At 38.4% G+C, this 14,505-nt stretch overlaps 1 protein-coding gene across 1 annotated transcript; it reads left to right on the forward strand.

Moving 5' to 3' along the window:
- The first annotated feature begins 220 nt into the window (after positions 1 to 220).
- On the forward strand, positions 221 to 7,070 carry LOC113350543. The gene is made up of 2 exons (XM_026594695.1): positions 221 to 3,612; positions 3,961 to 7,070. Exons 1-2 carry the CDS (start codon positions 679 to 681, stop codon positions 6,622 to 6,624), a joined length of 5,598 nt encoding a protein of 1,865 aa, XP_026450480.1. The 5' UTR covers positions 221 to 678; the 3' UTR covers positions 6,625 to 7,070.
- Positions 7,071 to 14,505: the final 7,435 nt, after the last annotated feature.

Below are 14,505 nucleotides of genomic sequence, written 5' to 3' on the forward strand. Positions count from 1 at the left end.
TCATGCTTAGAACACAATTATGTCCATGGGGCTCTCTGGGTGGTAGGCTGGTAGGGTATAAATTAAACCGACCAACAGCCAAAAAGCTTTACCTTTCTGTTCTTTATTACAATAAACAATCTTTCATGTGCCCTGTCTAGTCCTACTTGTAGGGTCCAACTGCCTAAAAATCTTTATCTTTATTTATTTCTTTATTACAATGGACAACTGTTCTATTCTTCTAAGTGGAAGAAAGTGCAAATAATATACTAATTAAATTTCTTTTTTTTTTAATCAAGAATAGAAGCTGCTAATTTATTCTCTTTAAGATCATGGCAATGATTCTGTCACTACTGTTGTTGCTTATGTTCAAGCCTTAAATCGTTTGACTAGAATCCATTATCCAGCTCACTAGGTGAGTTGGTAAGAGAAGAAAAAAGAAGGAACCATTACTGGTATATTTCCACTTTCCAACCAAAAAGCAAAAAGCAAAAGAAAAACCAAAGTAAAGGAAAAAGGATCAGTTTTTATGGGACTGGTTTTCTTTTTCTCCTTAACTTGGTTGATTGATTCAAGGAAGTCTGTCAAACTCCATCACACTCTTTTCAGTTCTAGGTTCAATCATCATAGGTAAGTTAGTCCTTCCAGTTGTGAATTTTGATCATTTTTTTACAGTGAATTTTGTTAAAATTTTTAGATATGGGTGTTGATTTAATGGAGATAGGAGTTCATTTGAGAAAGTTTTTGATCCTTTCAATAAGAATTTCATATAGATCTACACACAAACATCCATTGATTGTGGGTTTTGTTTTATTCTCTTTATTATTGTATAGATTTCTTCCTTTTCTGTTTGTTTTCTTGGTTTCTTCTTCTCCTGTTCTTGTTTGTACTTTTGCTCTTCTTGGTACTTTGTTGAATTATGGGCAACATCCACATGTACCCCAAATAGATGAAGAACAAGAAGAAGATGATGAAAATACTAGAAAACAAACACAACATGATCATGAAGTTTCTTCTCTCAAAACTGGTGTTTTTCAAAGTGATCTTGTTGTTCAGAAAGATGATGAAGTAGCAGCAGCAGAAGAAGATGATGATGATGAAGAAGAAGAAGATGATGAAGAAGAAGACGAAGAAAAGAAGGATGCGGTCTTCTCATTGAGTAGAGGTTTTGATGATGGGTTGATCACTGAAAAGACTAGTTTGATTGAATCTACTCACATCCAGTACCAATTGGTGGAAGAGGAGAGGGAATTTTTTAATCAAGAAAAGAGGGAATTTTATGATGTCCAAAAGAGGGAGTTCCACGAATTGAAACCGCTTATCGAAGTTGATTATTCAGTCAAAGATGATGATGTTCAAGAAGTTGCATCCACTTCTTATGCCAGAAGCACAGAAATCGAGCCTCTCATTAATTTGGAGGAAGAGAGTAGTCATACTCATGGGCTACTGCCACCAAATTTGGGAGAATCATCTGGTTCTAATCAAGATTCTTTGTTACTGTGGAAGAAGATTAAAGACCGTGACGATGATGATGATGAGGATGATGATGAATCTTACAATTCAGATTCTGATGGTGCAGAGAGTTCGTCTCCTGATGCGTCAATTACAGATATTATGCCAATGCTAGATGAACTCCATCCTTTACTTGATGCTGAAACACCTCGTCGTGATGCTCATGTATCGTCTTTAGATGATGAGTTTACTGCTGCTTCTGATAGATCCCACGACTCGAATGATGATCACGTTGAATCAGGTGAGGAGGACGAGCACCATGAAGATGAAGAAGACGATGATGATGAAGAAGGGCAGTCTGAGACCCCTGACGCTGAAGCTAAAGCTGTTTTAAAATGGACTGAAGATGATGAAAAGAATCTCATGGATCTTGGGAACTCTGAGCTGGAAAGAAATCAGCGGTTGGAGAGTCTCATCGCAAGACGAAGAGCTAGGAAGAACTTCAGAATGATTGAATCAGAGAAGAATATGATAGATTTAGACTTCAGTGGACCGCCATTTGAAATTTCACCAATTTCCACGGCGAGGCGCAACCCATTTGATCTTCACTATGATTCTTATATGGGACTTGGCTTACCTCCTATGCCTGGTTCAGCTCCTTCTGTTATGATACCACGAAGAAATCCCTTTGATCTTCCTTATGATGACCCACTTGAAGAAAGACCTGATTTAACTGGAGGCAACTTTGGCGAAGAGTTCATGACTGCTCATGAGAAGGATATGCACTACAGGAGGTGTGAGAGCTTCAACATGGGAGCTTTTTTCTTTAACGATCGCAGGCAAGACAAGCAACATGTCAGTAAGTTCAGACCTTATTTCGTAACTGAACAAATGTCATCAGAAGGGGTGGGATATTCAAGATTTAGCAGACAGATCAGTGAGGCAAGTGAGTCTAAGATGAGTTTTGCTTCTGAGACCGAATCACATTCTACAATTGCAAACCAGGAAGATATTAGTAGTCTTGTTGAAGAACAAATATCATCTCACCAGGAAGACATTAGTAATCTTGTTGAAGAGAAAATATCATCTCACGAACGCGAGCTCAGTCCTTCAGTTGAAGACACACCTGGTCCAATGAAGCTAGAAAGTGAACTCTCGAAAGAAGTTCATTTGGATTCAGAGAGTGATAAAGAAGGTAAAGATGAGGTCGATTTAATTAAGATTGAGGATGAAAGTGATGAATCCAAAACTACCCATGGAACACAATCAAGATTCTATTCTGAATTTCTCGCTTTAGAAGAACACCTCACAAGCTATGTTCATGTGAACCAAGAAGTGGGCGAAGAGCAGCAGCACACAAGGTCCAGCTCCCTCTCATCATCCGGTGTTCATGAAAAGATCGAGGAGAATAGCGAGGATGAAGAAAGTTCTCATGGAACACAGTCAAGTTATGTTCATGTCGATCAAGATATGGGTGAACATCAACAACACACCAGGTCAAACTCCCACTCATCTTCAGATATGCATGAAAAGATCTTCGACGTGAACGTAGACGAAGAGTTATCAGCATTGGATCTAGCAAGAGGTGAAGTCCATGAGCACTCCTCCAGCTTCATGCAATCGACAGTCATTGATTCTGATCGGGTTGTAGGAGAAGATGATAGACATACAGAGGCACCAGTTTATGACTTGAGCCCATCAGCGTCTAAAAGGGACATGTCTGACATGATGAGTTTTGAAGAAACAGTGAGTTATAAGGATAACATGGTTTTCGCTTCTACTTCTTCCGTGAGTTCTGACATGCATGTGGAGGTACCGGAACCCGTAGCAGTGGAAGATATCACTTTACTCGCAGATAAGGAAGCTTCAGTGCAGATTGGTAGCCCTAGAAAATTGATGACCCCGGGGTATGAAAAATCTTGGGAACCCTCAGCAGAGCTCTGCGTGATCGACGAGAATGAAGCTGAAAAAGAGGGCTTACCGTGTGAGGAGGCAAGTTTTCCTTCATCGAGTTTCGATCCAAAGATAGCTGCTGAAGTTCTCCAATCTGATAAGGATGAAAAGGTTGATACCTTGGACTTACCATATTCAGACCAGATGTCATCTCGAGATATAGCTTTGTCTGAGTTAAAGGACCAACTGGTCCAGCCATCATCCAATGTCCATCAAGAAGAATCTGAGGTCAGTCTCCGAACATTATTTAGCTCTTGTTAAACTTGGAAAACATGGAACAGCATTATAAACATAAAGAAGACCTTTTTAAATTTAAGACCTCATTGCTGCAGGAGTTGTCCAATTGCATAAAACGTAGTAACTTCATTGATTTCCCCATGCAATCTTACAGATTGTTCACTTGACAGACACTTGGATGTTTTGATCCATCTATATAATTATAATATCCAGTCTTGACTATTCCTGATTAGTGAGTTTGTCAGGCATATTCAACCATAGAAATGTTGGTGCATCTTATTTGAGCAGAAAACGATAATTGGAGCAACTAACAATGCTTTCTTCTCTTAATTTATACAGGGAATATCTATCCTTTCTGATATTTCGGCAATGGAAGACGGTGTCATTCAGGAAGTTGGTGGGCCACTGGTCGATGAGCACCAAGAAGACGATGTCTCAAACCTCCCTACCTTCCTTTCTGCTCCTACTTCTCCCCCGACTGAGTTTGTTCAGGAAGTTGGTGGGCCACTGGTCGGTGAGCACCAAGAAGATGATGTCTTAAACCTCCCTACCTTCCTTTCTGCTCCTACTTCTCCCCCGTCTGAGTTTATCGGTTATCAACAACATCAAATGGTTTTCGAAGATGACTCACACGATGGAACTCAATATGAAAGTAAATTTGATTTCAATCAAGAATCAATCGGGTATCATGAAGCAAACGAAGAATTTGATGATGATGAGCCGGCCGGAATTGAAGAGATCGACGAAGAATTTCTGACAGAACTTGATGCAGTTGGTGACTTCAGTTTTGAAGAGAAGACAATAGATGCTAACCAACATTATGAACATTTGGGATCAAATGAATATGAGACACATACAGGCTTACAAGTTCTTGAATCTAAGTCTAGAGGTGCTGAAGACAAATTCGAGGTACTCAATCTTGCGAGTGTTGATGATATTGACTCTGGATTTGAGCAGTTCCCTGCGAGGGTAGCTCTGAAAGCCGCTGTCTTCGAATCAGCCCATGATGTAACGGAGGAAACTGAAGTTTTATCTGCTGAACCAATTAAACAACCCCATATTGAGCCGATATCGGAGGTAAGAGAAGTTGAGAATACTGAGTTTGAACTCAACACCCAAGAGAAAAGCTTAACAGATCTTAATTTGGAGCTGCCAGTTCTTGAAGCAAGATCTATTGAAGATATTGATTCTGCATTCAGGCATCTTCCTGAGAAAGAAGCCGAGAAATCTTTTGTTCTTGATTCGGAATTCGAAGAATCAGTCTTGGAGGAAGCTGAAGTCGAGTCTACTGAGTCTTGTAAGCAACATGATGAGACACAAACAGAGGGAATACAGAGTGAGCATGTTGAGTTTGAATTGCCCACCCAAGAACGGGTTCTAACAAGCGCTGATATGGATTTCACAGTTCTTGAAGCAAGATCTCTTGAAGATATTGATTCTGCCTTTAAGCAACTTCAAGAGGGAGAAGCCAAAAAGTCCGTTCTTCCCGAAGTCCTTGATGAATCTTCCCAGGAAGAAGCTAAACATGAACCTGCTCATTCTTTTAAGCAAGCCGACCATGAGCCAATCTTGAAGGAAACAGAAGATGAGCAAACTGTCTTTGCATTACCCGCAGAAGAACCATGGCTGACAAAGAGCAATTTGGAGTTCCCGATTCTTGAAGCAAGGTCTTTTGAAGATTTTGATGCTGTTCTGGAGCAACTCCACGAGGGAGAGGACGCGGGGACATCTATTGTTGATGAACCAGTAGTGAAGGAATCTAAAGTAGCATCTGCAGAGTCTTTTGACCATGTGCTTGAGGATCCAATCTCGAAGGGAATGGAAGATGGGCAAGCTGTCTCTACACTACCTGTGGTAGAACCAGAGCTGATAAATTGTGATTTGGAGTCCCCAATTCTTGAAGCGAGGTCTTCTGAAGATATTGATGCTGTTTTGGAGCAGCTTCATGAAAGAGACGACGCGGAGACATCTATTGCTGATGAACCAGTACTGAAGGAATCTGTAGTAGCATCTGCCGAAATTTCCGACCATGTGCTTGATGAGCCACTGCTGACGGAAACAGAAGATGGGCAAGGTGAATTGACACTGCACACACAAGAGCAACATCTTACAGAGACCGACTTGGAGCATCTAGTTATTGAGACAAGATCTGTTGAAAACGTTGATACTGTCTTGGAGCAGATCCACGAAGCAGATAACTTGGAGACATTTATTATTGATGAACCAGAACTGAAGGAGCCACTGCTGATGGAAACGGAAGATGGACTGGGTGAGTTGAAACTGCAGACACAAGAGCAACATGTGGCAGAAATCGATTTGGAGCTTCCAGTTATTGAAGCAAAGTCTGTTGAAGATCTTAATGCTGTCTTGAAGCAGCTTCACGAGGGAGATAACTCGGAAGCATCTGTTGTTGATAAACCAGTATTGAAGGAATCTACAGCTTCTGACCACATGCTTGATGAGCCACTACTGATAGAAACAAAAGATGAGCTGGGTGAGTTGACACCGTACACACAAGAGCGACATCTTGCAGAAACCGATTTGGAGCTTCCAGTTATTGAAGCAAGATCCATTGAAGATGTTGATGCTGTCTTGAAGCAACTCCACAAGGGAGATAGCTCGGAGACATTTATAGTTGATGAACCAGAATTGACGGAATCTGCAGTAGCATCTACAGAATCTTCTGACCATGTGCTTGATGAGTCGCCGCTGATGGAAACAAAAGATAGACAGGGTAAGTTGACTCTGCATACACAAGATCGAGATCTGACAGAAACGGATATGGAGCTTCCAGTTATTGAAGCGAGATCTATTGAAGACGTTGATGCTGTCTTGAAGCAGCTCCGCGAGGGAGATAATTCGGAGGCATTTATTGTTGATAAACCAGCGTCAGAGGAATTTACAGTAGCATCTGCTAGATCATCTGACCATGTGCTTGATGAGCCACTGTTGATGGAAACAGAAGATGAGCAGGGTGAGTTGACACATCAAAAACAAGAGTGAAGATTGTTACTTTGATTGTCTGATTACACAACGGGACTCCCTTATTCCGGCTCCAGTGTAGTTTCAGACCTATTAGTTTTTGTTTTGTTCATGTCTGACGACTGCCTGCATTTTGGCTTGTGGTTAGGCATGGGTGAATGGTTTTTGAGCGCCGCCTCGTAATGGGGTTTTGATGCTCTGTTTGGTTATTGTGTTGTGTTTGTTTGGGTTGTAATATCACCTTCTTGGTGATAGTTTATTTCTAGTTTTGGTTGCTGTCATGGTTTTCATGGTGATAGTTATACCTTTGATTGGTCTCTTCAAGGACATATTTTGTGAAGTTCCTTGAAAGAGTACAAAAATCTGTAACTTTTTGCTCATTTTTTCCCCTTCCATTTAGGCTTTTGGGAAAAATATACCTCAATATATTCCTAGTGTATAATATTCAAGTCATCCATCTTTTATGACATTTGGAATATCAAGTATTTGAGAAGATTTTAAGTGGGAGGATTTTACAGAAAGAAATTGGTAAGCAAAACAATGAATTTCTTACTGATGATTTGAAAAGTCTGGATAAGGTGTTTGGATAGTAGATACCAAAGTCGTCTTACAAAAAGTGAACTTTTTATTTTTGTTTTTAGAAGTTATTTTGAAAGATCATTTATTCGAATTAATTTCTAGCTTTTTTAACCTGACTAAATTGCGGCTATACTAGACGACAAAAAAAAGTCATTAAAATGTAGAAATAGTAACTCCTTATCCAATTATTTTAAAAAATGGCTAATATATTTTTCATTAATTAGTGTTAATTGGATGATTAATTGATGTTTAATCAAATTACATTAGAAATTAACTAATCTTGATTCTTCATCAAAAAAGTGAATTTTTTATATTTTCTTTTCTGAAAAAACTTGCCCAAAATCAGTGGATGTTTTTGCTCACATAAACCGATTGTAAGAATGGTTTATAATACTTAGAACATAGACCGATTGTAAAATTCAAGAGTTTTTCAGGAATTTTTTTCCGCCATAATCTGTTTAAAGATTCCCTCACACTTTTATGCCCTCGCCAGAATAAAAATTAAACCGTAACGGATTTGAAGCTAATATTTTGGGAACATGTTCTTCTTATGATGTTTTACATGCCCACCAGAAATGAGCACGTTCCGAAATATAAAATCTCAGAATTTATTAGAATACTCTCATTTTTGGTAGGTATGTAGAACTTGGTAAGAGGAACATATTCCCAAAATATTAATTTCAAATCCGTTACGGTTTTGTTTTATTGGCAAAAATAACGCCTAACGTGTGAGATATTGTGATAATAAAAGTGTATGGGGATCCCTCCTCTTTCTTAAATAAGCAAAAACGAAGAAGAATCTTGTTAGAAAATAACTTTTCAGCTTTTAGAAAATAGAAAAAAGTAGGAAATGGGGTTGGATAGAAAATTTAAATCTGACTTCTAAAAAAAATCAATTTTTGTGAAAAGATTTTATCTTATTTCTGGCTTTTGGAATTGACTTCTGCTTCTTAGCTTGAGGTATTTGTAGAGAATAATTCAACAAAGACTGAATTGATACAATTGAATTATTTCGTTTAATAATCGATGCCAGCTCTATTCTTTGAGACTTGTATCAACTCTCATAATCTTAGACATCGCCAAGAGTCATTCAAGTTTTGCTGGTTTCATTCCTTGTTTTCTCATTGTTACCGTTGCTTTCAGCTTTATAATGTAATTAATTACTAGTTTTATGATCTCTCTTATTGTTGCCAGCAGCACTCAGAAACTTTAAGATACGTAAGAAGGTGTAGTAGGGACTGAAAATTGTCCCCTGAGACATTATAGGGGGAGACCGGCTTTGAGCCTCTTTCCAGAGTTTCCACATAACTTGGGGCTCACATGAATGCCTGTGTCACTTGTGTGAGGCTTATTTCTTATAAAAGCAATTTTGTAGCATAATTTATTTTATTTTCTTTACCAAAAATGCATTTTCAGAATAATTTGCATCAACAAACTTGAATTTGGGTTGGGAATTGCTTTTGGAATATTTTACATGCTCCAAAATCAGAAGATCCCTGCAATCTGCACAACCATTTTACATGCACCGTCCCTTCACTTTTTTTCACTGAAAACTACTGCATTCGTTGAGATGTCATGGATTTTGTTGCCGTGACCTACTATGATACACCTATCTGAAATTTGCGTACATACAAGAAAAATTCTAACGGAGGCACGAAAAGTATAGACTTATACGCACACTCAAACAGTCCAACACAAGAAAACTCCATCTTAGGGGGGAATTTGGGCCATTCATGGCGGTGGTGGTGGTTTCGCCCTTCACTAGCGGACTTTCCAAACATCCACCACCTCCATATATCATGCACACATCCAATACAATTATTCATCCTGCGGAAGGTACTTCTTTCCCTCGGTTCATGAAAAATTCAATGACTTGCACACAAATTCAAAACATAGATTGAACAGAAACTAGAAGAAAAGATATTTTTAAACCAAGAACATTGACATTAATGACGAATCGTCTACAATCCGCGCAATACAAGATGATGAAAAACAAACTACTACGATGTCCAAAATGTTTCAGGTTCTGAGGAACCAAGATCCATCGACGTACTAACCGCGTACGTTCTTTTCGATGAGTTCAACCACAGGAATCTCATCATTTCATCAAAGAAACCATAATAAGAATGTAGAAGGCTGCACTCATCATTTCTTTATCATAGTTAAGGAAATACTGGAGACGCTTTAACTCATTCTCCAACGCTTTTTTTTCGTTACTAATTTCGTCACCTAAGTACTCCACATAGTTCTCGAAGGTAAAATCCTGTGTGGCCATCCTTGCCGGTTCGCCCACACAACTATACAGAAGTTCTGTCTCTTCTAGTTCACATCTCCTTATAAATGATTCTTTGACTGCAATGTTGGTCTTCAGAAATTCAACCATCTCTGTTATCATTTCCGACTCCAGAGACGTTTCTTCGTCTTCAACACGATCCTCATCATCATCAGAAGAAGATGTAGATGATGATGATATCCCCGCCGTATCACTCGATTGTTTCTCTTGAACATCTTCATCATCATCATCATCATCACTAGCGGTATAATAAATTGGTTCTCCGATTTTAGATCCTATAAAAAGTTCATCATCATCGGAAGAAGATTCAGAATGGCTCGTTTGTTTTCTTTTCCTATCAGACGAAATGCCCTTTTCAGAATCCATTGGGATAGTGATTTTGTTACTGATGATGAGAATCTTGCGAGAGAGGGAAAACAGAGATCAAGAGCAATTTGATTGCACCGTTGCTGTGATCTGCTAAAACCAACCATCACCGGAGTCTATTTATAGTGGCTGAATCGTTTACCGCCTTTTCCTTTCAAACGACACTGCTTTTGGCGCTCGCGTCTTTTGGATATGGGGTACGACGTTCCATGGAAAGGCACGTACTATCACCAGAGGCAGCCTATACCACCAGAGGCAGCCTACAAAGAAGTTAAGACCACTCAACCAACTCGACGGATGAAAAAACAATCGAGACCTAGCCCGAGGACGTGCCATACATCCTGAACCACAAGATGTGCCATTCCGAATTTGTTTTTTTAAAGATAAGTTATTAGATGAAGAGGAAGGATTTTCCTGGGGACCATTTTTTTTTTGTTTTATTGGGATTATTATTTTATTTTGGATAAGATATTAGAAGCAAATCTAGGTCTCTCTTATCTAAATATTTATATTATACCAAAATTACCCTCTGATAAATTTTGTGTAATGATTAGTTAGTATTAATAATAGTTAGTGTAATGATTAGTTAAATGATTAAGTTAAAGATAATTAGTGAGATTAAATTAATGGATGGTTTTTTTTTAAAGAAGTAGAATTATTGAGAGAGTAAAGTTAGAGAAGAAGAAGAAGAAAAACATGGAAAATAAAAAAAAATTGAGTTCACTAAGCTTGAGTATTCAAGTGATGATAGCTCATCTGAATCTTCATCTCCTTTCTCTCCTAGAGTATTCGTTAATCTTCACAATGATCCGGATATGAGTTATTTCTTAGATGGTGAATGTATTCTTCCCCAAACTCAATCTCAAGATGAAAATGTTGGATTTTACCAACCACAACCGGAGCAAGAGTATTTGGGTACACAGGTATGCTTAAAACTTAGATAATTTTGGTTGAATTGGTCCAAATATTCATATTTGGGTACACATGTATGCTTCAAACTTAGATAATGTTGGTTGAATTGTTCCAAATGTTAATTTTTAAAGCAGATTTCAGTTAGGTTTAGGTAGTTCGGTTACCATATGTGAAGAACAGGTAGCCAAACACTCTTGGAAGTGCAGTTTCGGTTACTTTTTCCAAAGACTTAGGTAGCCAAAGTCGCTTTTAATGGAGGTTTTTGGTGGTTCGGTGAACAGAAATGGTTTTGGTAGAGAAGAGAAGACAAAAGGTAGAGAAGATAAAGAGAAGACAAGAGAATTGGGGATACGAAGAATGCGTTAGAATTAGGTTTTAGTGTTTTTATATGTTATCCGGGAGCACAACAAAGGGATGTGATATTCCAGGTAACTCGTCATGTAACCAGGATCGGCTTCATCACCGTTTTCTGCAATCTCCCAATTACTCGTATCTACCAGACGATGTTGTTCCTTATCCCTCCAATGTGCTGGTTCTGGAGTTGGCGCATACTCTACCTTTAACCTTAAGGAAGATGAAAAGCACTGGGCATAGAGAACCATGTACCTTTTCATCGAGCATTGCTTCAACATAGTATGTTTCTTATATCCAAGTTTCCGCATCACACGTCGGAGATCATCCATAATGTATCCCTTTGGGTGGAAAAACGGTCCATGGTAATATGCTCAAACCTCAAAAAGTGGCGGTTTTCTCTAGCCTCCTTGTAAGGGTCGAACACAACCTCTTTAGTAGTCATTGCGTCCAGAGCCAATCTCATATCTTGCGGTCGACGATTGTTACCAGGATTCGGAGCATTGTTAAATTCATATCTCCGAGATCTAGGATCACCGGGTTCGGAAATTTCTTTTATCGTCAAGGCTTTATAGTTCGTGAACAATGTTGAGAAGTGTTCATAAGCCCACACCTATACCAATGTAGAATGATACGTATAAGAAGCATTAATTTTATTTCTAATAATAATGGTACATGTGAACAATATATAATTAAGATCATAAGTTTAAAACAAAATTACCTGGAGTACAGTGAAATTCCCGACAAATTGATTGGTAAAATCCTTAGAGGCCCTTCTCATCTTCGACATCAATTGTACCACGGTGCCCCAAGAATAGCCAGCGACCTCTTCCAACAGATCCAAGTATTGTAGGTGGTTTGCACTCACCCTTTTCCCACTAGCGCCATGGAATATCTTAGTGTCCAAGATGAATAACAGGTACGCAGCGACTGTATAACGAATTTGGGCGGGTTCCCAGTCATCTTCCTCCGTCTATTCAAACATTTCCTTAAGCATCTTTAGTGATAGTCTTTGTCCTACAATTCCTAGATACATAAAAGCATCCCACAGAAGTTTCGTAGTCCCAGCCAAACAATTTGTTAGTCAAAGCGTGTAACTTCGACCATTCTAGGTCCGGAAAATTATCTCCTTATGCAATTGATTTGCCGCCAATCCATAAGCCTTGAATTTTCTGAGCATCTTCAGGGATCAAGGTCATCTCCCCAAATGGGAAGTTCATGGTATTAGTGTCAAAATGAAACCTCTCGATGAAGCAATTGACTGTCACAAAATCATACTTCACATAATTTCTACCAAAGGATATAGCCCACAGTCCTTTAATAATTGTTGGACCTCTTCACATTCCTTAGCCAAAGGCCAATGACTCGCGGCTTGTTGTCGGCAAACACGTACAACTTTCTTATGATCCTACAATTAGGAGACAATGAGATTATACATAAATATAAATAAAAAGAAATTATACATAAATATGAGACATTGAAAGAAAGCATACATAACAATACACGAGCAGAAGGTAAAAATTCTTACATAGGTTTGATATATTCGTTGAGCCCATGTGTCTTTGTAGCCCAAATAGGAGTTTCGGATTGCGCACTTTCCCCAAACTTTACCATCATCACGGGCGGGTAACATGCCATTAGTATGAGGTGTGATCCTTTTATTTTGACTAATGTTTTCTTCTCTTATTCTTCTTATACTTCACCTTGTCCCAATCCTTCACCTTGTGTCGCTTCACTTGTTTCACCGTCTTCTTCTAAAACTTCACTTTGGCTTGCTTGTCGATTTGGCTCTACCCCATCTTCAACCTTATCATCTTCCTCTACATCGTGCCCATCATCTGATTCCCCGGTACATTCACGAATTGTGATTTTTCTACGGTCCCTACTATTCCAAAGTTTCCCCTCTTGTAGAGCTTGCCCGCAAACGCTTAGTGTGACCTAATTCTTTCCCTCGAGGAGGCAGAGACTCGGGAGTGCCAAGAGCGTTCTTTTTTTTTTCCTTAATGCCAGCATCTTTAATTTTTCCTTTCTTAGCTTCCTTGGATTTAACCCTATCAAAAGACATACGAAATAAATAAACGACAACTAACAATCATATCAGATGCCGACATAGATATGCAGAATAACGACATTGAAACAAAGGGCCGGCATTGTTTAACGAAAAACCGTCCATGTCGGGAACACAAAACAACAATGTAATTTAGAAATAAACTATGTTGGGACATGAACCCGACATTGGTGAAAAATGTTGACAATGCCGGTAGTCTTAGGTAATTCCAAGGTTATTCCTGTATACAAAAAGAGCATTGCCCGCATACACGTAAAAACTAAAAAAATATTGTAAACAAGTCCCGGCATGGTATTCATCCTAATATCAATGCCTGGATGAAACATTAAGTTTTAGGTGATTTTAGTCTTTTCGCCGGCATAGTATTTATACTAAATTCAATGCCGAAACACGTTATCGACATGGTATTCATACTAAATTGAATGCCTTAACACAATACCGGCATTGTATTCATACTATTTCAATGCCGAAATTGACTATAACTTAAGTTTTTGAGTTAGGGTTCGTGATTCTAACCTAAACCCACTTCTTTAAATCGATTAAAAGACTTATAAAACGTATCAGAATCACTTACCTTCTTAAAGAAGCCATTGTTTCGAGAGTTTGATGGTCTGAATCCCGTTTTTCTTCTTCTTCTTCAAGAACAATACGATTGATCCTTTCTTCTTGTTTTTGTTGAGTTACTGATTTTGATTTTGATTGCATATTGGATTTCTTTCGTGGAGGCATGGTTATATATTCGGGTAATCGACGATGGTGCTAACGATGAAGAACGATGAAGGATGTTTTTTTTTCCAAAACCCTAACTAGCAATAGTTAAGGAACAAATGAGGGATATAATTTGTTTATTTTTAGTTTTAGATTTTAATCTAGATGGAAGAATATTATAGTCTTTTCATAATATTTTTAATTAACACAAAGGGTATTCCGCCCCAAAAAACACTCCTTAACAGACACTATTGGATGAATATAGTAATTTATATCCCAATTAGTTTTCAAAACTCCAATAACGCGTTCATTTGTGGAGAATTATTCACCGGGGACGGACATAATATAAAAAATTTGTTGTGATATAAAAGACCGAGAATAAAAGATACAAAGTAGAGAGGAAGAAGGAGAGAAAAATCTTATTCATGTGCATAAAATACAAAGATTTAGGAATCCATTTATAGAGTTTACATACTTGGTTCTCAAGTAATAGGGTTCCACTAAAGTGGGCATCTACATAATAAACTGTCGTCTATAACACTCCCCCTAGATGACCACTGTATCTAAGCTAATTGTCTCGTTAAAACCTTTGTCAGGAAACCCAAAAGGGACAAAACCTGATCGA

Source organism: Papaver somniferum, chromosome 2 (genome assembly GCF_003573695.1).
Source record: "Papaver somniferum cultivar HN1 chromosome 2, ASM357369v1, whole genome shotgun sequence".
NCBI lineage: Eukaryota > Viridiplantae > Streptophyta > Magnoliopsida > Ranunculales > Papaveraceae > Papaver > Papaver somniferum.